Below are 26659 nucleotides of genomic sequence, written 5' to 3'. Positions count from 1 at the left end.
ACCCAAGATGTTCTTCCCGATTGCCGAAAAGGTGGAAACGCGTTGTACAAGATCCGGACTGTATGGCGGATCATAAACATGAAGCTCTTCGAGAATCGTTGGAAACCTCCCCCTCCCCCCCCCCACCCCACCCTCACCCAAGATGTTCTTCCCGTTTGCCAAAAAGGTGGAAACGCGTTGTACAAGATCCGGACTGTATGGCGGATCATAAACATGAAGCTCTTCGAGAATCGTTGGAAACCTCCCCTCTCCCCCCCCCCCACCACCACCCCCACCCCACCCTCACCCAAGATGTTCTTCCCGATTGCCGAAAAGGTGGAAACGCGTTGTACAAGATCCGGACTGTATGGCGGATCATAAACATGAAGCTCTTCGAGAATCGTTGGAAACCTCCCCTCTCCCTCCCCCCCCCCCCCACCCAAGATGTTCTTCCCGTTTGCCGAAAAGGTGGAAACGCGTGGTGCAACATCCGGACTGTATGGCGGATCATAAACATGAAGCTCTTCGAGAATCGTTGGAAACCTCCCCCTCTCCCCCCCCCCCCCCACCCTCACCCAAGATGTTCTTCCCGTTTGCCGAAAAGGTGGAAACGCGTGGTACAAGATCGGGACTGTATGGCGGATCATAAACATGAAGCTCTTCGAGAATCGTTGGAAACCTTCCCTCTCCCCCTCCCCCCACCCCACCCTCACCCAAGATGTTCTTCCCGTTTGCCGAAAAGGTGGAAACGCGTTGTACAAGATCCGGACTGTATGGCGGATCATAAACATGAAGCTCTTCGAGAATCGTTGGAAACCTCCCCCCCCCCCCCCCCCCTCACCCAAGATGTTCTTCCCGTTTGCCGAAAAGGTGGAAACGCGTGGTGCAACATCCGGACCGTATGGCGGATCAGCGTCACGCACGTTTGTGCGGCGCTGGTCAGATTGTTGGCAACATGTCACTACTGCTGGACGCGACATTTCACGGTGAATCGGTGTGTGAAATTTAGACGTTTTGCCCACGATAAGCGTAATGTCCCGCGAACTTTGGAGTACCTTGCCAGCTGCCGCGCCATTTTACTCGCGCACTGCGATGCACCTGTTACCAGAACTGTGTCTTTAGTGAACCGAGACCGTATACTCTCTTCTGACAACGCCCTAGTCTTGTTGCGTAATGGTCTTAGCGCGGAACGACATGTGTTACTTATTTTATGAAGTCCCTACGTAACGCTGCCATAAATGAAAAAGCCCATCTTCCCATTACCGTTATTTTATGAGAAATGTTCAATGAGAAACTGTGTGAAAAGTCGTCGGGTGGTTCATGACTGCCACACAAACAGGTGGAATATTGAATGAGATTTTCACTCTGCAGCGGAGTGTGCGCTGATATGAAACTTCCTGGCAGATTAAAACTGTGAGCTGGATCGAGACTCGAACTCGGGACCTTTGCCTTTCGCGGGTAAGTGGTCCCCCAGGCTGTGGCTAAGCCATGTCTGCGCAATATACTTTCTTCCAGGAGTGCTAGTTCTGCAAGGTCCGCAGAAGACCTTCTGTGAAGTTTGGAAGGTAGGAGATGAGGTACTGGCGGAATTAAAACTGTGAGGACGGGTCGTGAGTCGTGCTTGGGTAGCTCAGTTTGTAGAGCACTTGCCCGCAAAATGCAAAGGTCCTGAGTTCGGATTTCGGTCCGGCACACAGTTTTAATCTGCCAGGAAGCTTCAGGTGGAACCTGGAGTTTAGTCGCTGAGCCTTCTGCTCACATGTGGTTTCCAGTGAGTAGTTTCTGGCCTGTGACTTACATCTGACCATTCTTCGATGACGCAGCAGTTGGGGAAGTTTTGACTGGGACAAATTCATTTGAAGACCTAGACGACAGAGTGTGGAAACCAGAACCTTGTCTTTGACGGGCACTGCTGTTACTGACTGAGCTATCCACGCCCTCCTGATAACCTGCCCTCAGAATTTGAAATCTTTTAGTGACTTTCTATTACTTTTTAGACCTTATAGAAGTTCTCCTGTATAACTAGTTGGCTTAGTGCTCCAAGAAGAAAGGAGATTGTAGAGAAATGACTTGCCAGGATGAGTATTTCATTCTGCAGTGGACTGTGCACTTTTAATATCCCCTCCAGCGGCCGATATCAGTAGCTGCTCAGAGGTATTACAGCTCGCGATTGACGAGCGCCACCAGAGGCGGAAGAGGCGTGTCACGTCGGCCTAACTGCTCACAGCAATGGGCTAGGCAAACAGCGACCAATCAGTCTTATACAGAGTGTTTATTTTAAAGTGAAACAATTAACTAAATCGAAAAAAGTTCTAGGTGAACAGCTAAGACTAGTAAAGGGGACATCTGTGTGGGTTACAACTGGACTACTCCTAGCCACCCTTCCTGCGTGGGCGGTGTCAACTTTGTATTTTCAAATGGGAACTCCCCATTTTTACTTCATATTCTGATTCTAAGCCAGAAAATACGTATGGTCTACCAAACTATTGTTTTCCATTCGTTTAGTATTTTATCCATTTTTAGCAACTGTATGTGTATTGAATTAACCAGCAACCAGCTGCACAAAAGAAATTTCCTTAACAGGCTTTAGAAGATTATAACTATCGCATTATTTGCGAGTCTCAAAAATAAGATAGATGCAGCGTATTGCTGTGGTCATGAGGTTCATAGTGCCTGTACAAAAATGATACAAGGAAGCCAAACAACAAGTGCAGACATGATGAAAGTGGTTGCTGATTATTTCAGTAAATTTCCCATTCGTAGTAGGTGGCGCTGTAATCGAAAAATATCAGATGTGCCTGTTTTTGCAGTTGAGAACCGATCCATTTGATTCTACTTTTCATTCCCGATCTTTGTTTTCTAACGATTGATACTGATGTTCAAACGCTACTTACTTACACACTGAAATTTATGGCAAATACTCTACTTGCACGGTAACGTGTTTTTCTGTTCGCTAAGAGATTGATTGTGGTTAGTCCCCAAACTATCGGAATGCTTGATTTCGATGGCCATCCCCTAACCCCACCATAAGGGTGGCTGATTACGGTGCATGTTTCCATTCAACCACTGTAACTCTGGTGCTTGCGGAATACAAACCACAACCGTTCTAATAAGGTAACATGTCCATGAAGCAATAGTTGCAGGCGCACCTGCCATGGATATTCACCAAAATCAAGCACCCCAATGGTGAGTGGCAGGGGGAATCACTGAAATCAATCACCCCATTGGTGAGCGCTACGGATACTCACTGAAATCAAGCGTCCCAATAGGAACAGAAAACTATTACATCCACGTCATTGTTTCTAAACTACGCTAAACATAGTATCTAACCAGACATTGATGCAGATAACCGTATTGTACGGTACAGTCACATCTGCAACACTAAAGTAAATTTAGAACAAAAATATGAAGCGTTAGAACACAAAGGTTTACAACTACATTGTAAATGAAATGCAGAATCAAATGCGTCGGTTCTTAATTGCGAAAATAGGCACACTGAATATATGTCAATTACAGAAGTACAAATGGAGGGTTCCCATTTCAAAATACAAAGTTGGTCCCGCCCACGCAGGAGGGGGTGAGATGGCCATTTGTAGCGCAGACAAATGTCCCCTTTACTGATAATCACTTTTCACTTAGAACATTTTTTTTGTATGATGCGTCGTTTTCGAGACATTTAGCTGTCCCGAATAGTTTGCATTAGTAACTACCTATCGAGCCTAGCTACTTTACGAATTCCAATCATTCTGTGGAATTTGACTTTCTAGCTATCGTTACTGTTACGTGTTCAATGTTCAGCTCAAGACGGACTTGGTTTTGTTAATGGTATCGAGAGCAGACACAAAATCACTGTTACGAAACTTCCATAAGATGTAAACTTCGCACCGGATGTTAAATGAAACGTTAGTTTTGATGGCTACTGCACTCTGTTTTTACTGACCACGCAGAAGTTCCCAAAGGCGTGAAGGTATGAAATGAAGCAAATTAGTAAAACAAGGTGGCATCAGATCGAAAGTTGTGAGTCAGCTCGAATGTCACATAACATCACTTATTACCATAACCAGTTAGTTTAGATAGTTCACTCTGCTGAACCCCTCATGTATTTGTTTTACCTCTGTAGAAGCTGTAAGTAGGCAATATAGGGAGCACCACGAGGGCACACTCTGAATCAGCGGGCACACACTCAGCAGAACACTGGCCTGCCCAGTGCCTAACAGGCTCCTATAGTGGCCGAGGTACACTTCAAAGAACTATCTCGCCATAGGCAGGCCGCTACACGTCTGTGAACTCTACAAACACGACACGTCTCTGGGAACATGTGTATCGGCCTCCGAGGATTATTACCATTATTGCTCCAGTCCCTGTTGCGCATATCTAAAGGTAGCACTTCTTCGTTACTGTGTGAAATACATTAGAAATGACCCATCTTGCATTACGGTAATATCACCTGAGATGGAAATAGTTAAAGAGGGTAGGAATTCTATCATCTAAAAGATATAAGCAGAAATGAGCGGGAGACAGACGACATATAGAAATCTTTGGGCCCAGTTTGCGATGAGAATGCTGATTCAAAATTGCTCTGACCACTGTGGGACTTAACATCTGTGGTCATCAGTCCCCTAGAACTTACAACTACTTCAACCTAACTAACCTAAGGACAGCACACACATCCATGCCCGAGGCAGGATTAGAACCTGCGACCGTATCGGTCACGCAGTTCCAGACTGTAGCGCCTAGAACCGCACGGCCACACCGGCCGGCGAGAATGCTGGGGTAGTTTCCAGGTTCGTGAGGGGTTGCAGATGCTTGCAAATGCATTTCTCCAGCATCTCACAGGATGAAATACATTTGATAAGGCACAGATGTCAAAGTCTGGCCAGAGACAACAGGAGCGATATTTCACAGCGCTTTCGAGGAATATTACTATCTTTCTTATGGATTCTTCCGTTATTTCTTCGAAGACAATTCCATATTTAAGGTTGAATAACAAGTACACTGGGTTTTTCTGCTGATATTTGTTGATTTCTAACTGTTTTTTGCTTTTTGGGTCATAATCAGGAAACAACTGACTAGCTTCTGCATCGGACATTAATTCTTAGGTAATCAAACATTATAAGCACAGATACACGATTTTCACAGAATGCCATGCACCAAACTTGTTTCTTAACGTTGACATTACACTTTACCCAATGTACAATATCATGCACAACAAATAATTGAAACTACAGAATATTACAATATTACAGATTGTATTCTGATAATCCTGAAGCTTGAGAGATCTTGACAGTGATTGAGAAATTGTTAAACTGAGTACTCCTTATTTACGTTGTGTATCAAACACGCTTTTTAGCATTGTGAATTACACTTAACGCAATGGACAATATTAGACACAACAATCAAAATACACAATATTACAGTATTATAGATTATATGGTTATGATGACATGATTTGTGAGGTCGTGACACTAGGTGAGAACTGTCTAATTGAGTACTAGTGACGTATGCTGTTCAACAAACATATGACTAGTGGTCGGTTAGAGAGTTCTCAACCAAAAGTCACAACCTCTCAAATTACGTCATCATAACCATGTAACGTGTAATAGTGGAATATTATGTATTTTAATTATTGTGTTTAATATTGTCCATTGCATAAAGTGTAATTTCAACATTAAAAAACTAGTTTGGTGTAGAACATTCTGTGCAAGTGGATTATACCTTTGCTTATAACGTATGGTTACTTAAGAACTAGTGTCCCTTGCGGACGCTAATCAGTTGTTTCCTGAAGATGGCCCAATAAGACGAAAACTAGTTAGAAAGAAACAAATATCAGTAGAAAAAAAACAGTATATTTATTGTTCAACCTTAAATACTACTGCCCTTAAAAGCAAAAGTCTTCAAAATTGTGCAATAAGTGTCTGTATTTTCTGACCTGTAAATGCTCCATAATATCATCCGAAGGGGAAGCAAGAATTAAGAGGGGCTGTGCCGAATACTGCGGTCTAAACTAGTGGCCATTCAAACCACTCTCATGGTGACGACTGATAATCTTGCAACACCGTTTAGTGAATACTGCTTCTCGTAGCGGAGTTGTCAGTCCCAGAAGTTGTTATCAGCTACACAGCAGGATGGAGGGAGATGCCTGGCATGTATAATAGAGGGCAACAAGAGCTGTGCAGCGTCTGAGCTCTGAAACGGAAACTCTGTACGAGGCGCAAACGACCCCACACGGACCCGCGTCTGCTCCACTGGAGAGATCTCGCTGGATCTAGTACATGGGGCTTGATCGCTTGAAGTCTGTGGCGGGATCAGGTGTGCAGCATGATATGAAGGGCTTATTTCAATAGTGGTGCAAGTCCATTACCTCCACTTTTCTGTCTATGATGCTTCTGAAATTAATGGTCGAAACAAACAGAAAGAAAGGTTCATCTCTACCGAGAAAACATATGCTTGAATATTTATGGTATCTCAAATGCAGATTTTTCAGCGCTCATTTTAGGGCCCTGTATCTCAGAATGAACAAAAATGAACTTGTACCACTATTGAAACAAGCCCTTGACATACAGTGTGGAGTATATTGTACTCACGGCCTCGGCCTCCTTGTAGGCGGCGCTGAGCTCCTCCCGCTCGTTCTCCAGGCGGCGCAGTTCCAGCTCCAGCTCGTGCAGGCGGCGCGTCAGGTCGCTCAGCGTGTTCTTGGCGTCGTGCAGGTCGTCTGTAGGCACAGATTGCCGTCATTAAGGGACGGTTCAAACAGTTGCTGCACGCTGTAAATCTGTCTCTTGCTTACGTGCAATTCAAAAATTAAAATTAAAATTTAGTCAAGTCATTAGCTCTGCCCAATATTTACCACTGTGAAGTACTTCAACATGGCACAAATGGCGAAAACTCCAGGCGACTCGAAACAGCCAAGCATGTTTCCATAAGACTTTATATGTGTCAAATCTAGTTGCCCTATCACGTCAGTCATTCCTATGCTCACGAGGAAAACACAGCAAGTGCCATAATCCTTATTCCGAGAAGCTTCGCCCAGTGGAAGAAGAGCAAATTAGAGAACATGTGTCTCAGTTTATCCGTAGATACTCGACCGTTTCTGGGAAAACGACCATCAAACTTTTCGACGTAATTTAGATGCCTTTTAGCGCTAGGTTTGCTCCGCCCATTTGGTGGTCTAGTGGCTAGCGTCGCAGTCTCGCACTTTTGCCTCTTATGTATGAAATCCGATTATTGTTTTTATTTATTTTATTTTTTCATTCATATACACTCGTCCGTAGAAGATTACTAAACGAATGTTTGTTATCAAGTTATCGGATACAAGGGCGTTATATTAACTTAAAAATTACATCTGGATTTCGCAATAAGTGTCATACATTTATTGTATAATGTATGTGTGTATGGTGTTTTCAGAGCTTAACAATATTTTTAAATTCGCATGTCCTTATATTTCATTCTTATATCAATTCTTAATTCTTACATTTTATTCTTATGTTTATTCTGCAGAAAAATTTAGTGCACTCCCTAGGATGACACAGATCACAGAAAAATTCGAAACATAGAAATTCCGAACACCACGAGCATCGCGCGAAGGCACGGTTGCCACAGAAACATTTCTTCGTGTGAGTCCCACCCACGAAAGAAGCTTCGTTAACATTGCTGAATATTTCACGCGTTGGAAATAATTTCGCGGCAAGCCACGCATAAACTTTTCCGACAACTGGCGAATGCAGTTGATTATGAATAAGAAATTTCACTGAAAAACATTTTAAATAATTTTTCTATTCGTTTATTTTTATCTCTTTTTTTATTCATTCACCAAACGTACAGTTAGTAGACGAATAAGAACAACCTAGTTTCAATATACATTAGAAAACTTTTGTGTAGTAATCTTCTAAGAAAATGGATAGATACTTTTAAATGAAAAACATAAATATAAATAATAATCGGGTTTCGAACAGGGGACGCAAAAGTCTGTAGCCGCTTCGGTTGGACCGTTTACTCGCTACAAGGCACATAAATTACCTCGAAAGGTCGAATATCTACGGATAAGCCGAGACAAGTGGTCGCTTAGTTTGACCCCTCTTCTACTGAGAGAACTTTCTGGGAAATCGGGTTATGGCACTTGCCGTGTTCTCCTCGTCCGTTAGGATGGATGCGACCAGGAGGGCCACGTGATTTTGACATCATTTGTTTTTCCCATCGGTTCCTTATCTCTTATTATTCCAGTACCTCTCCTAGCATATCAGATACCAGTCATCATTCCGTAATTCTAGTAGAGGACGTGATACCTCCGGTATCTTGGCTGTACCTAAGCATAACACCAAATTTTTCTCCATTTCAGGCATACTACACTGGAACAAAGTATCCAGTAAAGTGTGATTCATCCGAAACCATTCTACATTCAGGATGAGATGAGACCTTTCTGTGTTGTCATAGGCACAGCCTCTCCCACGTTGTAGCCTAACTAACTTCCATGTATGCAACAACACTATTTGTGTCTCATTGTCAACAAGACCCCAACTGCCCTATTCCTCATCTGCTAAATTTTCTTTAGTTAATTAAAAATAATTTAAATATTTTAAATTTCATAATGTAATCTGGAAGCAATCATAGCTTAAATAAAAGAAATGTTAAAGTCGCACTTTTTTTATTAACTGCTTACCAATTCGGTGTTTTCAACATCATTAGACCTTCTGTTGGAAAGCGTATGGGCCCATTAGGAACGTAACAAAATAAAAGATAATTGCACTATAAAAATGTCAAAGATCTGCTGACACCAGCGGTGGTACGAAAGCAACAGGCCGACAGTAGTCAATAGCTATAGACTGCAGTCACCCTGGTCTGTCGTCATGGCTGCAACTATGATCTTAAATCGTAGCTGGCGTGTGTATCTTGACAACGACGACATACGTCCATGGCTTTAAAGCCTGTAACTGTCGTTATAGCAACTAGAATATTGCTGAATGCTTTTTCATTTCTCGCAGTGAATAGCAGATCTTATAAAGAACTATTTTTTTCACTTGCAATAATGCTTAGCAAAAAAAATGGTTCAAATGGCTCTGAGTACTATGTGATTTAACATCTGAGGTCATCAGTCCCCTAGAACTTAGAATTACTTAAACCTAACTAACCTAAGGACAGACATCACACACATCCATGCCTGAGGCAGGATTCGAATCTGCGACAGTAGCGGTCGTGCGGTTCTAGACTGAAGCGCCTAGAACCGCTCGGCCTCACCGGCCGGCAATGCTTAACAATTACTTTGATTATTACATTACGTAATGTGCATTCAAGAATTTCCCCATCGGCTGTGTAAGACAATGTACTCTACCTATTTAATGTCTAGCACTTAACAGGGATGTTCAATTGCAAGATACGGCTGGAGATGCATGACATGTATCCATTAGAAATTAATATCCCTCTCAGTGGTAACATTCTTTCATTTCTAACCATGTAGATATTATGTTGTTGTTGTGGTAATCTTCAGTCCGCGCTAATCTATCCTGTGGAAGCTTCTTCATCTCTGCATAACTGATGCAACCTACGTCCATTTGAATCTACTCACTGCAATCAACCCTTTGTTTCCCTCAACATATTTTACTCTCCACAAGACATTGTAATAGATCACTGTCATTATCTGTCACCTCCTCTGCATCTCTTTCTATAACATAATCTTTCATTTTGTTTCCCTTTTATGGGCCTACTATGCACTCCTTTCACATTTCAGCCTTCCCCTTTTTGCTAAGCACTGGCTTTCCATCTCTTCTCTTCTTCAAGCGAGTTTTCCACACCATGCGGCGTCTCTTGCAACCAAGTTCCCATCTCCTTGTATCCTGCCAGTCCTCTTCTTGCATGGCTCTGTCTTACATCGCACTCCTCACTCCTCACTCCATGGTTCCAATGTAGCCAGGGCCTTCCGCCTTTTCTGTGCCGTGGAGGTCTCCAGTGTCATTTTCAAAGAGGCCGTCTTTCCTCTGTCATTCTTCTGAAATGTCCATATCATGTTAGCCGTTTATTTTCAGTTGTGTCTACAACATCTTTTGTAACTTCCGTCTGTTCTCGTAGCACTTTATTTCTTAATTTGTCTCTTCTTGTTACTTCACAGCTTCGTCTCCAAAACGCTATTTTCAATGCCTTTCATTTCTTCTCATTGACCGTGGAGACTTCCCACAGTTCAGCACCATATAGAGCAATACTATCAACTATAGTTTCATATATCATCCTTTTCAAATTTTTTTGGCGTCGTTTTAGTCCAAATAATGGAGTCTTAACAGTTTAATTGCTAACTTTCTCTTTCCTATTCCGTGATGTATTTTCTCGTTGCTTCCACCTTTATCCGAAAAGAGTGTCCCTAAATATTTATATGAACGGCTACGCTTTACTATAGATCCATCGTCCATCCCTTTCTATATCTGCTATGCCTCCGTCTAAACTCTTAATATTCGTGAAAATGCTTCTCTTTCCTCCAAAGGTCTCTACAGTTTTCACGTAGGTGGCATCTGTCGTACTCACAGTCATGCACGCTTGTACCGTCTTGCATTTGTCCTCTAGCTTTTCCTGCTCAAACATTTTGCTTTTTCTGTCAATCTCATTTTTTAGACATCTCTGTTCCCTTTTGCGTGCCTCTTTTTATATTTTCTCCTCTCGTGATTTAGACTCAATATTTCGTGTGTTACTCGAGCGTTTCTACTGGGCCTAGTGTTTTTTTTTTTCATTTGATCCTTTACTGTCACTATTTCATCTCTCAAAGCTACCCATTCGTCTCCTATTGTATTCTTTTCCATGCTGTAATCAATAGTTGCCTCATGCTCCCTCTGAAACTCTCAAAAACCTCTGGTTCGTGCAATTTATCCAGGTCTCATCTCCTTAATTTTCTACCTTTTTGCAGTTTCTTAAATTTTAAAGTTCAGTTCGTAACCAATAAACGGGCAGAGTCCACCTATGTTACTGGAAATGTTTTGCGGCTTCAAATCTGGCTTCCGAATGTTCATTTTACCTTTACACAATCTGTCAGTAACCTTCTGATGTCCTAGTTCTCTGCCGTTTAAGCAACCTTCTTTCGTGATTATTGAAGCAAGTATTCTGAATTATTAAATTATTCTATGTGCAATATTCTACCAGGCAGCTTTCCCATTCATTCCTTTACTCTAGTTCATGTTCTTCTTCTATTTCTCTTTCTCTTCCTTTTCCTACTACCGAATTCCTGTCCCCCATCACAGTTAAATTTTGCTCCCATTTCACGATCGAAGCCGTGTCGTTTTATGTCATCCTAAATTCTTTCAATGTCTTCATCTTCACATCTTATACATTTTTCTAATGCTAAAGTGTTTCTTATATTAATATTTTGCATATTGGCGCCATAGGGTTTTTAGAAAACATCTGCTGAAAGTCAGTGCACCAAACCCGGCAAGCTATTAATTACAAAAGAAGTGCACTTGGGACTTTTATTTGCAAAGACAGACAGAGCGGCGCGGGCGACGTACCGGAGAGCTTCTTGTTCTCGCGGATGAGCGTCTCCTTGTGCTCGCGCGTCTTGTCCAGCTCGTGCGTGATGCGCTGGATCTCGGTCTGCTTGTTGCGGAGTTCGCGCTGCGACGACTCGTACAGCGACACCGTCTCCTCCAGGCGCGTCTTGATGTCGATGTTGATCTTCTCCAGGTGCTCCGTGCGCTTCTGCAGCTCCCGCGCCGTGTTGTTGGCCTGTGGCGAGGAACAAAACAGCAAAAGTATAAGCGAAGAGAATAAACACAGTAACCCTGAAATATGTCAAGATTCATTACATCAAAAATGCTGTCGTACTCATCAGTCCCAAGATTGGTTTAATGCAGTTCTCTTGTGCAAGTCTTTTCTTATCTGCGTTAACTTCTGCAGCAAACACACGCTTAATCCTGCTTTCTGTATTCAAGCCTTGATCTCCCTCTTTAATTTTTACTTTCCACACTTTCCTCCATTATAAAACTGACTATTCCTTGAAGGTTCATGATATCTTATTTCAACATATGCCTTCTCTTAGTCAAGTTGATTCAAAAGGCTTTTCTCTCATCGATTCAAATCAGCGCTTCTTTAATAGTTACTCGATCTTCGCACCTACTCTTCAGTGTCCTACTGTACCGCCGAATTTTAAAAGCTGCTGTTCCTTTCTTATTGTCCACATTTCATATTCATACCACTCCACGGTCTAAACAAACGCTTTCAGAAAAATACATATTCACGTTTACATTTATATTCGACATTTTGTGTTTTCTGATGACAACATCCCGCTGAGTAGTTCCCTCCCGAAGATTCGAAAGGGGAAGTATTTTACCGAGGAGGATGACACCATTATTAAAGCACATAGCTTATTTGCATGTCCTCAGAAAATATAACGGCTGTAGTTTTTCGTTGCTTTCAACAGTACGTCAGTATCAACATGGCAAGGCCCTGTTGGCTGTCTTACAAGGTCACGTCAGTCGTACAGACGTATTTGCAACCACTGAAAAGACTGTATGCTAGTGAGGCGTGTCTGTTAACACTCATCTGACATCTGTAACATTGAGGCACACATGCCATCCCATTGTGTCAAGTCCACCAGATCTTCGGTAGTGGGAGGGGGCTGTCGCATTAACATATAATCAAAATTTTTTGGGCTACGTTTGCATAGGGACATACAGCTACCCATTGTGTCAAGTCCACAGATCGTGGATGGTGGGGAAGAGGCTGTCGCATTAATACGTAATAAAAAATTTTTGGGCTGCGTTATCATTTGGAAAACGGACAATACTACACGAGTAATAACCGCCATCAGTATAGCAATATATTACCACAGAATTATCGTGTAAGCACGATTAGGCCATTTACTGAGTAATAGGCAAAGCTCTAAACTGACACAACTTCCAAAGCACATTGTCTACGCGCAACAATAACAAGTTTATGTTACGGCACAGAATCAATCGTATCTACATTTAACGTTTTGTAATAATAAATTGATAAATTAATCCTGTAAACAGTATTTCAAAAGTCATAGATAAACTATTTGTGGTGTATCTCAATGTTAACTGGGAGAACGAACAACTCTTTTCGTCTTTTTTTGAGTTTGAAACATGTAAGATCATTCATAACGACGCAGCTTTGTAACAACTGCTTCTATTTTCCAGTTATTAATGACAGATGTCGAAAGTCATTGGGAAGTCATATAGAGAATAGTTTAGACATTTAATGAATAATTTCGCCCCCTTTATTTCACGTTAATTTTTCTTTATAGATGAATGGTTCATTCTGTACAATATTGGCTACCCTGATAGAGTATAAATCCTCCCATTACTTGGAAGTGGTGGAGCAACCTTGGTGATATATTTTTAGTAAAAATCTAGACTGTTATTCTTACTAAAAAAAATTGATGTTGCTTTCCTTCTTTGTTAAGTTTCTTCAATTAGACACGAACCTGCGTACATCGTTCTGTGTCAACACACTACTGATAATTTCTTGCTCTGAAAACTAAAGTTGTTTATGGGAGAACGGAGAGTGGTTGTAACAGACTGAAAGCCTGAGCAGTCAGTATTTGATAGCTCTTGAATTATTTGCTCGAAAACAGACAAGCTACACTTGACAAGAAATTGGGAGAACACAATATAGAATGTTTTGTGATATGACTACATTATTGACCTGCTTCCACGAACGTTCACTACTGTTCCTGCAAATTTATGTGCAAATTGTGCAACTGTTACTTGCTTACATATCATCTGCAAGAACAACACTGCAAGTGTACTATGCTTACTAATATCATTCCCGAACGCACATCTATTTTTTTCTGTACGCCAATTCTTGCGCTTGCAGAAACCAGAGGTATAATGAACTCAACTCCATGCCCACGACAGTACTCAGCAGGAAACACTAGGGTAAGTGGCGGAGAGCACTTGTAACATGTCGCTTCCCTCCTGTTCCATTCGCTGACGCTGCACGTCAAGAACAACTGTCAGGATGTCTCCAAATGATCAAACGATTTTCTCTAATTTTATCTTCGTGGTCAATACGAGAGATTTGTATGAGGCTTGGAACGACCCGTCTCAGAATCTTAGGTTTGGGTCATCGTCTACCTTGCAGAGACTAACGATACAGCTATGGACAACATATATAAACATTTTTCTTTTATTTTTCTTTATTTTATAATGATTAATAGTTGGTACGACTGTTTCCTATTATTTTCAGAGGTGTCTATTAGATCATAGAAGGCTAAGTGAGCTTCGTTATTCTTGCACAGGAGTCGAAAGAGAACTATCGATAGTGGAGAGCCGGTTTCTGGTGGAAGCGAGTGGCGCCTGGTTTGTAGCGTGTATCGCGACGGCATCTTTATTTTTCTTATCAGAGGCAGGATAGTCAGGGTATGGCACCGAGTGAAATCGTTTTGTAATACACACTAATAACTGACAATTAAATAGATCCATTAGCCTTTCCCAAAAAATATGAAGTCTGTCTCCAAGAAGACACCGCAAAGACTCTATAGTGCTCCCTCGTATGGATCAGCTAGGACATGAACAATATGAAGACATCGTCGAAAAGGCTCATTTTGTACCCAAGAATGAATAGCATGATGGAAGTCATCCATTTCCGAAACAAGCATCCTACATTAATTCGTTCCAGAAAATTTAGATTTTTGAGCTTATCCCCCTCTATTATGTACATTCTAGCTATCTCCTCATGTTAATAATTGTATCTATGGTCTCCGACGTCGCCAAAAAGAGCTGCAATGAGCATCTATTCATGTGCCTTGTTTCACAATAGGCATGAGCAGTGTTGGCAAATCGCCGATTGGCGTCTTTGCATCGATAACCTATTCCAAATTCGATAATCTATTCCAAATTGTGAATGTCGCTCAGTATCGAGGCCAAATTATAAATTTATGGGATGGCCGAAAACTACATCTAATGCCATATTTGTTAATCAATAAGTGGAGGAACAATAAGGAATACTTATCCCGCAATGTCTGTGTATTGGCCATGACAGTAATGTTTTTTTTTAAAAAAAAATCCCTTTAAATCCAAATGTGTCGTTAAAAAACTGTTCCAAAATCTGACAACGTGGGCATATAGCTCGCATATTTCATTCCTTTTTTGTAGCTTTGAATACGAATGATGTGATTCCATACATCTAATGGATCTTGTGAAATACCAAGAAGACGATCTTGCAGACAGTAATTAAAATATGACTAGATTCGTTTAGTCACAGTTTGCGGGTTATTTCTTCTTTTGCAATTTTTAGTGGTTGCTTCACAAAATAATTTAGTTTCACGTTTTCCCGCAGTATATCAATATTCTTATAACTCTCAACTGACACCCATTTCTGTAGTACTAGCAAATACTTCATGATTTTGATTACCTTCGATTGTACTTCTGTTGAATGTGTGTATTCCTGCATCTAGGATCGAGCAACGAATACAAAGCTATATTATTAACGTATTCCATTGATACTAATCGCTTATCAGTTTTTGTTATGGAATTACCCTCTTGTCTCTCTTCGTCTTCGTTTGTATGCCAGATATTTTTGTATCCGACATGCGTATTAGCAAGATTACTTTTATCACTATGAGACCTGTTCAGAAAAAATGTCAGTTTAACTTAGTTTTTTTGGCAACATCAAAGGCCGATGTTTTGATTTAAACGCTGATGTACCAATGTTTCAACGTTTTTCTGTCAAGGGTTTTCAGGGTATTGTTGATCTTCGTACACTCGTAATTCAAGTGGGTACGAATATCCTTATAGGATAGGAATAAATGTAACGCAATGAATGATGAACCATCTATTGCGCACAAAATGAAATTAGATTACAACGAATTCTGATTCCACGCTAAATGTTCCACATTATCGATCCTTCAAGATTACGGTATAATCAGTTTGGATGAGCAGGCTCTGTTGGGTAATAAGATATTCACGAAGATGCATATCCCAGCTGCTAGTCGTTTCCTTTGTAGCTGTAAGCCCTATAGGAGATATGTTGGTTCTGAAATGCTTGTTGGTTAACAGTCTAATTTAATACGGTAAATGTCTCCTTATTGTTAGCATTTCACATCACAATACGTCAGACTGTTCAAGGCAAACCCACGTGATAATACTGCATACTGCAACAGCTGCTTTTTGCACTGTTTGTATCATTCTAATATTAGTCAGGCAACGTATTACTTCCTACCATACAAATTTCGCAAACTGACCACGACGGGACAATCATATAAATTACAGCTCATATGGAGATTCACGGACAGTGGTTCCTCCGACGCATCATTCGTGTGTGATAATGGTATCAGAACTACCCTCCGCCACACACTGTAAGGTGGCTTCAAAAGTGTACATTCTCGCACGTGTGTGTGTGCGTGTGCGTGTGTGTGTGTGTGTGTGTGTGTGTGTGTGTGTGTGTGTGTACGTGTGTGTGTGTACGTATGAAGCGTCAGTGATGCGGACTCTCCTCACCTTCTCCAGGTCGATGATGAGGACCTCGACCTCGCTCTGGAGCCGCGACTTCTGCTTCTCCAGATTGTTCACCTTGACCAGCAGGGTCTCGATGTGCTCCTCTTGTTCCTGAATGCGGGCCTGGAATTTTCGCCTGTCAAAATGCACAACATAGTGTTAGAGCAGCAGCTGTATCACACACGAAAGACAAGTAGGAAGGTGCATTGAAAGGAGGTAGGCAACGACGTATGCAACAATTTTACGTATCTGCTGGAAGTTTGATAAACAAAAGAACTTTGTTCTAAAATTATTGGCCTCAAGAGAGTTGAACACTTTGGCTCGTGGTATGTCTGAAAATAAGGTTCTTGCTAATACGTGGGTAATCCCAAAAGTAAGGTCTCCCTTTTTTTATAAGTACATAGACTTGTTTATTTCTACAATGGTTTACGTCAGTTTACAGCTTCAACATTTAGCTATTGTTCGACATAATCACCATTTCTGTCGATGTATTTTTGTAGACGCTGTGGCAGTTTTTGCATGCCCATGTCATACCAGCTCGCCGCGATGCTGTTCAGCAAGTTATGAACCTCTTCTTTCACCTCGTCGTCGGAGATGAATCGTTTTCCGGCAAAATGTTCTTTTAACCTAGGGAACATGTGATAGTCACTCGGAGTCAAGTCTGGAGTAGAGGGTGGGTGGGTGATTATGTTCTACTGAAATTGTTGCAGGAGAGCAACGGTTTGTCAAGCGATGAGTGGGCGGCCGTTGTCATGGAGAATGTGTACGCCCTTGCTCAACATTCCTCTTCTCCGGTTCTGAATTGCCCGTTTGAGTTTTTTCAGTCTCTCACAGTACCTGTGAGCGTTAATTGTAGTCCCAGCGATTCAGCTCCGACGACGAGGTGAAAGAAGAGGTTCATAACTTTCTGAACAGCATCGCGGCGACCTGGTATGACATGGGCATACAAAAACTGCCACAGCGCCTACAAAAATGCATCGACAGAAATGTGATTTTGTCGAAAAATAGCTAAATGTTGAAGCTGTAAACTGACGTAAACCATTGTAGACATAAACAGGTCTATGTACTTATAAAAAATAGGAGAGCTTACTTTTGGCATTACCCTCGTAAATTATTTTGCAGGCATCGTATAATGTGGATCTTAGTAAAGAAAACCCCATATTTGACACAACTGGCGTAATTTCTTTACTCGATTAAATGAAAGGAGACTGGCCGTACTGAAATAAAACGAGTGGAAGAATGGGGCAAGAAACTGGCCTTGTCCTGTTTCACAGAAACTATCCCGGAATTTACCTTTGCCGATTTAGGAAAGTCACGGAAAGAGATGTCTCCAGGCAGTAAGTCGAGATATTTGCAGCCATTCAACGATGGAATTTTTACGGCTACAATGCGCCTTGTCAGTGGTCACAGTTAATCGCGATTGGTTTGAAGAAACATTCTGGACGATTCGAGCGAATGATTTGCCCACCAAGATCGCCCGACATGAATCCCGTCGAACATTTTTGGGACATAATCGAGAGGTCAATTCGTGAACAAAAGCCTGCTCCGGCAGCACTTTCGCAGTTTTGGACCACAGTAGATGCAGCATGGCTCAATATTTCTGCTGGGGTCTTCCAACGACATGTTCATCCGTGTCACGGCGAGTTGCTGCACTACGCCGGGCAAAAGGAGGTGCGACACGTTTGTCACCTAACTAGTAGGGGGCGCCAAGGTACACTACTGGCCATTAAAATTGCTACACCAAGAAGAAATGCAGATGATAAACGGGTATTCATAGGACAAATATATTATACTAGAACTGACATGTCATTACATTTTCACGCAATTTGGGTGCATAGATCCTGAGAAATCAGTACCCAGAACGACCACCTCTGACCGTAACAACGGCTTGATACGCGTGGGCATTGAGTCAAACAGAGCTTGGATGGCGTGTACAGGTGCAGTTGCCCATGCAGCTTCAACACGATACCACAGTTCATCAAGAGTAGTGATTGGCGTATTCCGACGAGCCAGTTGCTCGGCCACCATTGACCAGACGTTTTCAATTGGTGAGAGATCTGGAGAATGTGCTGGCCAGGGCAGCAGCCGAACGTTTTCTGTATTCAGAAAGGCCCGTACAGGACCTGGAACGTGCGGTCGTGCATTATCCTGCTGAAATGTAGGGTTTCGCAGGGATAGAATGAAGGGTAGAGCCACGGGTCGTAACAAATCTGAAATGTAGCGTCCAGTGTTCAAAGTACCGTCAATGCGAACAAGAGGTGACCGAGACGTGTAACAATGGCAACCCATACCATCACGCCGGGTGATACGCCAGTATGGCGATTACGAATATACGCTTCCAGTGTGCGTTCACCGCGATGTCGTTAAACACGGATGCGACCATCATGATGCTGTAAACAGAACCTGGATTCATCCGAAAAAATGACGTTTTGCCATTCGTGCACCCAGGTTCATCGTTGAGTACACCATCGCAGGCGCTCCTGTCTGTGATGCAGCGTCAAGGGTAACCGCAGCCATGGTCTCCGAGCTAATAGTCCATGCTGCTGCAAACGTCGTCGAACTGTTTGTGAAGATGGTTGTTGTCTTGCAAACGTCCCCATCTGTTGACTCAGGGATCGAGACGTGGCTGCACGATCCGTTACAGCCATGCGGATAAGATGCCTGTCATCTCGTCTGCTAGTGATACGAGGCCGTTGGGATCCAGCAGGGCGTTCCGTATTACCCTCCTGAACCCACTGATTCCATATTCTGCTAACAGTCATTGGATCTCGACCAACCGGAGCAGCAATGTCGCGATACGATAAACCGCAATTGCGATAGGCTACAATCCGACCTTTATAAAAGCCGGAAACGTGATGGTACGCATTTCTCCTCCTTACACGAGGCATCACAACAACGTTTCACCAGGCAACACCGGTCAACTGCTGTTTGTGTATGAGAAATCGGTTGGAAACTTTCCTCATGTCAGCACGTTGTAGGCGTCGCCACCGGCGCCAGCCTTGTGTGAATGCTCTGGAAAGCTAATCATTTGCATATGACAGCATCTTCTTCCCGTCGATTAAATTTCGCGTCTGCAGCACGTCATCTTCGTGGTGCAGCAACTTTAATGGCCAGTACTGTACTTTTCAGTAAGACTGTAGAATGACGGATTTTAAGAATAGGCAAAAGATCATAAAGTATGGATGTAGAGGTTTTACTTCAAAGGGTCGTATTGCCCATTCAGGGTTAGTGACGCACTGTGACACTGCAACTTGTTGCTGCATCTAAACAAGAAATTACCACCTGCGGCGAAGTTGGTCTGTGTCAGTGGTTGGCAAGCAGTGAAAGAAAGGGTGAAAGAAAGGGAGTACTGACCTGAGCTCCTCGACTTCTTCGATGCGCGCTGCCGCCTCCGTCTCGTACTTGGAGCGGTAGGTGGCCACCTCGCCGTTGGCCTTGGTCAGCTGCCTCTCCAGGTCCAGGCGCGCCTCCGCCTCCTCCTCCAGCTGCACGCGCACAGACTCCAGCTCGATCTCCACCTGGTGCAAGCTCGCCTCCAGCGTCTGGCGTCTCTGTGTAAAGCCGAATACCGAAGGTCAGCATTACTTTACTTCACCAGTTTTAGGTTTTCCTACAAAAATGTCTCATGGATCTCCTTCCCTCCCACTTTCTCCAACTCCTTAAACGGCACACAATTCGCTTCGCTTTTTTTTCTCTATTTATCCCGTCCCCATCTTATATCATGCATCAGCTGATAAAATTTCCTCCCCTCTCAGACACTTGGAATACCAGAGCTGGTTCTACGTCTCCCCACCTAATCGTCTCCCAACAACGCTCTGTGACTCCCATGCTCGAGAACAATCCGTCCTTACATCTCCCACACGCTCCATGCCCTTTGCCAGAGTAATTTCAACCACCTTATCTTGCCTTACCATGTAATCGTTCCTGAGATCTATCCATCATATCAACTATAACCTATCCCACACCTTACAATAGAAATGAAGTCTCCAGCTCTGGAGAGAAGAGGGAGGGCTAAAAATTGCAGAGGGAGACCAAGAGACGAGTGCAGTTACTAGGTTCAAATGGATGTGGGTTACAATAGCTATTTGGAGATGAAGAGGCTTGCACACGATAAGCAGCGAATCTTCGTACTGAAGACCTTCATAATTTCAGTCGTACCCGCATACTTTTTCACTTATCTTTCGACCCTTGCAAATACTCATTTCATAACCTTTCTTGTATGACTTCCTTTCCAGTCACACCTGCATTCAAATCCCTCACTTGCGAATTTTTAACAGGAAAACACAGCTCGATTATACTCAAAGGTCTCAAGATCTCATACATCACTATATCATCAAGACTAATATCGTTATTGTTTTTATTCTCATAAATGTATTTAGTTGTATTAAAAAAAGTCTGGTGAACGGGAACATGGCCGCTGCTAGCCCGCGTTCACTGGGCGAGGGGATGGGGATAAGATTTGCAAGGAACAAGACGTGCTTCGGATTCCACGTTAAACTGCAGGTGCCCTTTTCCCACTATCACTACTGAAGTGGCTTAAGGACGCGCAAGTCACCGAAGTGGTGTCCAATTGAATGACTAGTACAAGGCCGTTGAGCCATTCAAAATTGTTATTACTATTATGGAGGGAAAGTAAATAATATATACATAAAACGAAAGCATTATTAACGTTCCTCCGTCACCCTTTCCTCTTCAGATCATTGTGTGGCTTCCACTGGAGTAATCTGCTTTTTTTATGTCATCTAGCACCCCTTCGGCTCCATTTCCTCTCATCACTACATTACTACCCTCCTGACCCCTTTGTTCGTATTCGCTCATTATGACTCTACAGTAACTCTAACCCTCCTTCCTTACCATTTCACCCAACAGGTTCTTCCAATTTCAATAAATGTACGGTATTTCCTTGAAACTGAGTTTTAACACTGACAGGATTGTTGTGACAGACGTTGATGGGTTCGATTCTTCCAAACGACCTGAAAGCTCCAAGAATTTCCGCTTACGCTGCGTTAGCCTAAAAATTCACTTGGACGCTCTCTAGCGTCGTTAGATGATGGTTCCGAACGTGAGTTTCTATCCTCAATTTGGTCCTCAACATACTCTCTACTACCTCTCAGTGTTTGTCGGGATCTTTTTCTTACACTTGTGTCTTTTGATAGCATCAATGAAAATTATATTATAATTATCCTAAAACTCATGCAAATGTTTACTTTCTTAATTTATGTTCCGTTATTGCAGCGGTCTTCAGTACCAAGATTCGCTGCTCTATCCTATGTAAGCCTGTTCATCTCCAAATAACTATTGTAACCCGCATCCATTTGAACCTAATAACTGCACTCGTCTCTTGGTCTCCCTCTGCAATTTTTACCCCTTCCCTCCAGTACTAAAGTGACGATTCCTTCAACTACGCTCCATTATCCTCGTTTTGCTTTTGTTGCTGTTCATCTTAAATCCTCCTATCAAGACACTGTCCATTCCATTCAACTGCTCTTCCAAGTCCTTTGCTGTCTCTGACAGAATTACAATATCATCGGCGAACCTCAAAGTTTTTATTTCCTCTCCATGGATTTTAATACCTACTCCGAATTTTTCTTTTGTTTCCTTTACTGCTTGCTCAATACACAGATTGAATAACATCGGGGATAGGCTACCACCCAGTCTCACTCCCTTCCCAACCACTGCTTCCCTTTCATGTCCCGCGACTCTTATAACTTCCATATGGTTTATGTACAAATTGTAAATAGCCTTTCGCTCCCTGTATGTTACCCCTGCCACCTTCAGAATTTGAAAGAAAATGATTTGAATATGGGTATTTTGCTTCTTGTATTCCCGATTCTCTTGAGGGTTCTTGTCCATCTAGTTTATTCAGTATTTAAACATCGTTGAAGCTACATTTTGATTTGGCAGGACTCCTTGTCAAAATTTTTTATGTTTACTCCAACCTAAAGTTCTTCTATTCAGGTGTACCGAATAACGGAATTTCAGTTTGCAAAGGCTTGTTTGACAGTTGCTGCGGCTTTCTTTAATAAGAAGACCTTCTTCCATCTGTGGTTGCCCACAATAAAATGTGTTGCTTTCTGAGATTTTCTTATTCCAATATTATAAATAGGAACTGAAGGATGAGCCTGAGAGGAAAAGTTTTTATTTCAGATACTTCTAGATAGTTCGGCGCTTGCGAAATCCTTTTATTCACACTCTTAACACACCTCATAGCTTCTTGTATATAATCGAGCGGAATGACACAGTGGCAAAGGGCCTGAACAGGTATCCACGAGAAGCAAGGTTTAGATAAATCCCCACTTTTTGTCGTTTGGATCTTTCCTACGCTGTGTGCCGTTTGATGACCGCTCACCCTCTCATCGTCCTCCAGGCGCCGGCGAGCGTCCTCGAGCTGTCCGGCCAGCTGGCTCTTGAGGTACGTCGAGTTCTCCAGGTTCACCTTCAGCTCCTGCACCTCCTTCACCAGCTCGATGTTCTCCTGCGGGACGGAAAATTCACAGTCGTGGCTTAAACACTTATAACCTGTATCATTCTCTTTCATAGATCAAAGGAAGGACAGACTAAGGGAGAAAATGTTAATTACTGAGGGTCAGAAACGCTACTTTTAGGGTCTCTATAGATGTGTTTAGAGGAAAACTATTGTAAAGATCAGTACAGGAATTTCAGAGCACTTTGAAGTCATCACTGGTCTTAGACGAGGAAACATATTATCTCCAATACTTATTCTTTTAATTTTAGAAAAGATAGACAGAAAACATCAAGAATTAAACCCAGCTGGAATGAGACTGGGTGATAACGCAATGAATCGGGTTGCATATGCGGGAGGTGTTATTCTAAGTCGTAGAAAAGAAGACTGACAGCTCATGAGAAGGTCCTACCCAAATATTGTAAGGGAAGCATGGTTACAAATTAATGAGGAGTAAGCTAAGTACATGGTCGTAAGCAAGGCCCCCAATTATGGTACCCCATTGACGGTTGATGAAGTGACTTTGGAAAGAACTGACATATTTAAATATTTGGGAATCATTATTACCGAGCATAATAGAATGGATATTGAGATAGACAGAAAACATCAAGAAATAAACCCAGCTGGAATGAGACTGGGTGATAACGCAATAAATCGGGTTGCATTAAGGAGATGTTATTCTAAGTGGCAGAAAAGAAGACTGACAGCTCATGACAAGGTCCTACACAAATATTGTAAAGGAAGCATGGTTACAAATTAATGAGGAGAAAGCTAAGTACATGGTCGTAAACAATGCATCCTATTATGGTACCCTATTGACGGTGGATAAGTCACTTTTGAAAGAACTGACATATTAAATATTTGGGAACCATTATTACCGAGCATAATAGAGTGGATATTGAGATTGAGGCAAGTATCGCAGTGGCAAAAAGAGCATGTTTTGCTTATGGGACGTGCTCTACAGTAGAGCAGTTTCGAGAACTTTTGAAATCAGGCTATACAGAAGTTTAATTGTCCCAGTAGGTCCGCATGAGTCTGAAACATTTACATTAAGATGTACAAGACAGATGTACAAAAACTGCTTTTTCTCGACGGATAGATGTTTGGCCACAAGAGAGACACCCTCTCACAGGAACGGAGGATATTAAAAAATCAGGAATTGCCAACCTCTACTCACAAGCTGAGATTGGCCGATGGATTAAGAAAAGAAGAGTGATGTTAGCAGGACACCTAATTAGGATGGAAGAGGAAAGACTACCGCAAGTAGCATTCTCAGTATTCTTGGAGGGCGAAAATGGCCGAAGAAGGCCACGGACAAGGTGCAATAAGCGAAGATATGGAGGCGTTGGGCCTGAGGAAATGGACCTCGAAAGGAAGGAACAGAAATGATTGGTGGAGGAATGTAGGCAACGCGTGTGATCTCTCAGCCAAAGCTACAATTAAAAAGAAGAAAAGAAAACGAAGAAATCAGGAAAAGTAAAGGAAGAGTGTGAAGAAGGTGCTAGGAAATAGAGCAACAAAACAAAAATTTCAACTAAAAAAGAACACCGAAATGTAGAAACAATTACAAAAAATTACCGATTAAATTAGGCAGAGAAGACTAATGTTCCATACAGACGGACAAAGACTAACACATTGACTGCCGTGAACTTAGTGATGTATGTTTCGCCGGCAGTCCAGGCCAGGCGCACGGCATTAGGCTTGAGGTTCTGGCGGCCACAAGGTGCCAGGCGTGCGGTTCTGCTGTGGCCGCCAGTTACCACAAGGCAGTCAACATTTTAAGTTCAAGTAGACAGACAAGTAAAAGAGCTTACGACAGTAGATGAAGACGTGGAAGAAATGGACGCAGATAAAGAATAAATTGAAGACAGAACAAAATACGGAAATGAATTTAAGAAGATAGAAGGTTTCCCAGACAGAACAGTAGTAGGCAGGGAGGAAAATAAACAACAGAAAGAGAGCAAAGGAAAATGTGACAAAGCATTGATGCGTTAAATGTAGCTGTTAGGTGCTCTGTAACGAAAGCAGAAGACGGAGGTTCGGAAAAAAAGTTGCAAGTGACTGGATGGTAATGAAATCACACAAATGTTTCTTACAGAACTAGGAACACCTTCGCCAGAAAGAAAGAAGAAAACGAGGAAAAGAATAAGAAATAAAGTAGAAGGGGATAGAAGGTACTGCAGAAGACAGTACTGTCTGCGTAAGGACTGTATGCAACGTTACATATTTAGAATATATCGCACAAACGTCCGCATACAAAGCGAACAGGTGACAAAAATAGAAAACGCAAGAAATACTGTTTATGACATTATTGTACTGGCGACAACAGCTGTAAATGACTCCGTGAGGATACAGGATGTGTGATTGTGCCGCGTTTAATCTGCATCAAAGACATAAGGAGAACAATGATACTGTTGGACCCTTAAGAGAAGAATTTCATCATGGACTGATATTGTATAACATACAATCTGCGAACCATTTAAAAGAAATCAAGAAATTTAGGGTACAACAGATTTAGATAGGTGTCTCTAGCCTTGCTTTATTATAGTTTGACACTTAGCACAATCGTGCTGGAGTCTGTAACTCTACAGGGTATGAACGTTTTTTCTTTCTGTTTAACTGAACAGATACGCAATAATTGAATAACGTGATAATGTGATATTATCATAACGGAATACAGCTTCACCTGAGATTCCACTTATTAGGTTTAATTCATGAGGCAACTTACAAGTAAGGGTTACACAAGAAGAAACAGGTGAGTTTGGGGGGGGGGGGAGGGGGGGGGACGGAGTCCGAGGAATGAGATAACATTGCTACAATTTTTCATTATTTGTTGTAAATAAATGAATTTCTGCTACCAGCTATATTATGAAAGTTGTTTTATTTTGATCAACGCGTCACTCTTTCAGAATTTGTTCTCAGTTTAAGTGCTTGTTCTTACAGCAGTTCATGGAAATGCTTGTCAAAATGAAAAAACATTCATAAAATGACTGGTAGCCGAAAGTAATGAGAAATAACCGTATTATCGCACAATCACAGGCTTGTTCACAACAATGTTTAAAAGTGAGGTTAGAGAAGCAGTATGCCTGCAGTCGCTGAAGTTGGAGAGTTGAGATTCCACAAGCGGAGGTATAAACAGAGCTACAAAGTCCAAATGTGTGTGAAATATTATGTGACTTAACTGCTAAGGTCAACAGTCCCTAAGCTTACACAGTACTTAACCTAAATTATCCTAAGGACAAACACACACACCCATGCCCGAGGGAGGACTCGAACCTCCGCCGGGACCAGCCGCACAGTCCATGACTGCAGCGCCTAAGACCGCTCAGCTAATCCCGCACGGCAGAGGTACAAAGTGATGAGTGCAGAATATACTCGAGATATACAGTCTGAGAGATTGAAGAGAAGGCAAGAGAATCTTACCTGTGACAAGCGCGTCTTGTGGGATGTGATGTCAACGATGGTGCGGTTCAGCTCCTCGATCTTGATGCTCAATTCTGAGATGGTGATCTCAAGCCTCTCAACATGCTTGACGCTCATCAGCTGCAAAGTGGAAACGGTATTAGAGAAGGAGTTCTAGTCGTACGGGGGTCTGGCAGGCTACACACTGCAATTGTTCGCTCACCTTCTCCTTGTTGGCCTGTTCGATTTGGGCCAGCAGCTCGTACACCTCCTGCTGGAACTTGGCCTTCTCCTTCTCAGCCCTGCAACACAAAGGACACCCCTGCTCATTAGTCTCTCACTCTTACTGTGGTGTCACCGCCAGACACCACACTTGCTAGGTGGTAGC

The 26659-nt window shown here is 42.4% G+C and overlaps 1 protein-coding gene across 3 annotated transcripts in view; it reads right to left on the bottom strand.

Annotated features, from left to right (window-relative positions):
* Positions 1-26659, bottom strand: part of LOC126260894 (paramyosin, long form) — a 192240-nt gene that overhangs the window by 35624 nt on the left and 129957 nt on the right. For all 3 annotated transcript variants that reach the window (XM_049958342.1, XM_049958341.1, XM_049958343.1), the window contains exons 6-12: positions 26495-26573; positions 26293-26412; positions 22756-22881; positions 19761-19957; positions 16410-16542; positions 11457-11673; positions 6564-6691 (exon numbers count right to left, since the gene is read on the bottom strand). In XM_049958342.1, the coding sequence (XP_049814299.1) occupies positions 6564-6691; positions 11457-11673; positions 16410-16542; positions 19761-19957; positions 22756-22881; positions 26293-26412; positions 26495-26573 (1000 nt within the window). The remainder of the gene's footprint in view (positions 1-6563; positions 6692-11456; positions 11674-16409; positions 16543-19760; positions 19958-22755; positions 22882-26292; positions 26413-26494; positions 26574-26659) is intronic.

This window comes from Schistocerca nitens, chromosome 5 (genome assembly GCF_023898315.1).
Source record: "Schistocerca nitens isolate TAMUIC-IGC-003100 chromosome 5, iqSchNite1.1, whole genome shotgun sequence".
Classification (NCBI taxonomy): domain Eukaryota; kingdom Metazoa; phylum Arthropoda; class Insecta; order Orthoptera; family Acrididae; genus Schistocerca; species Schistocerca nitens.
Note: the sequence above shows the minus strand (reverse complement) of the source record. Positions and strands in the feature narration are given on the sequence as shown.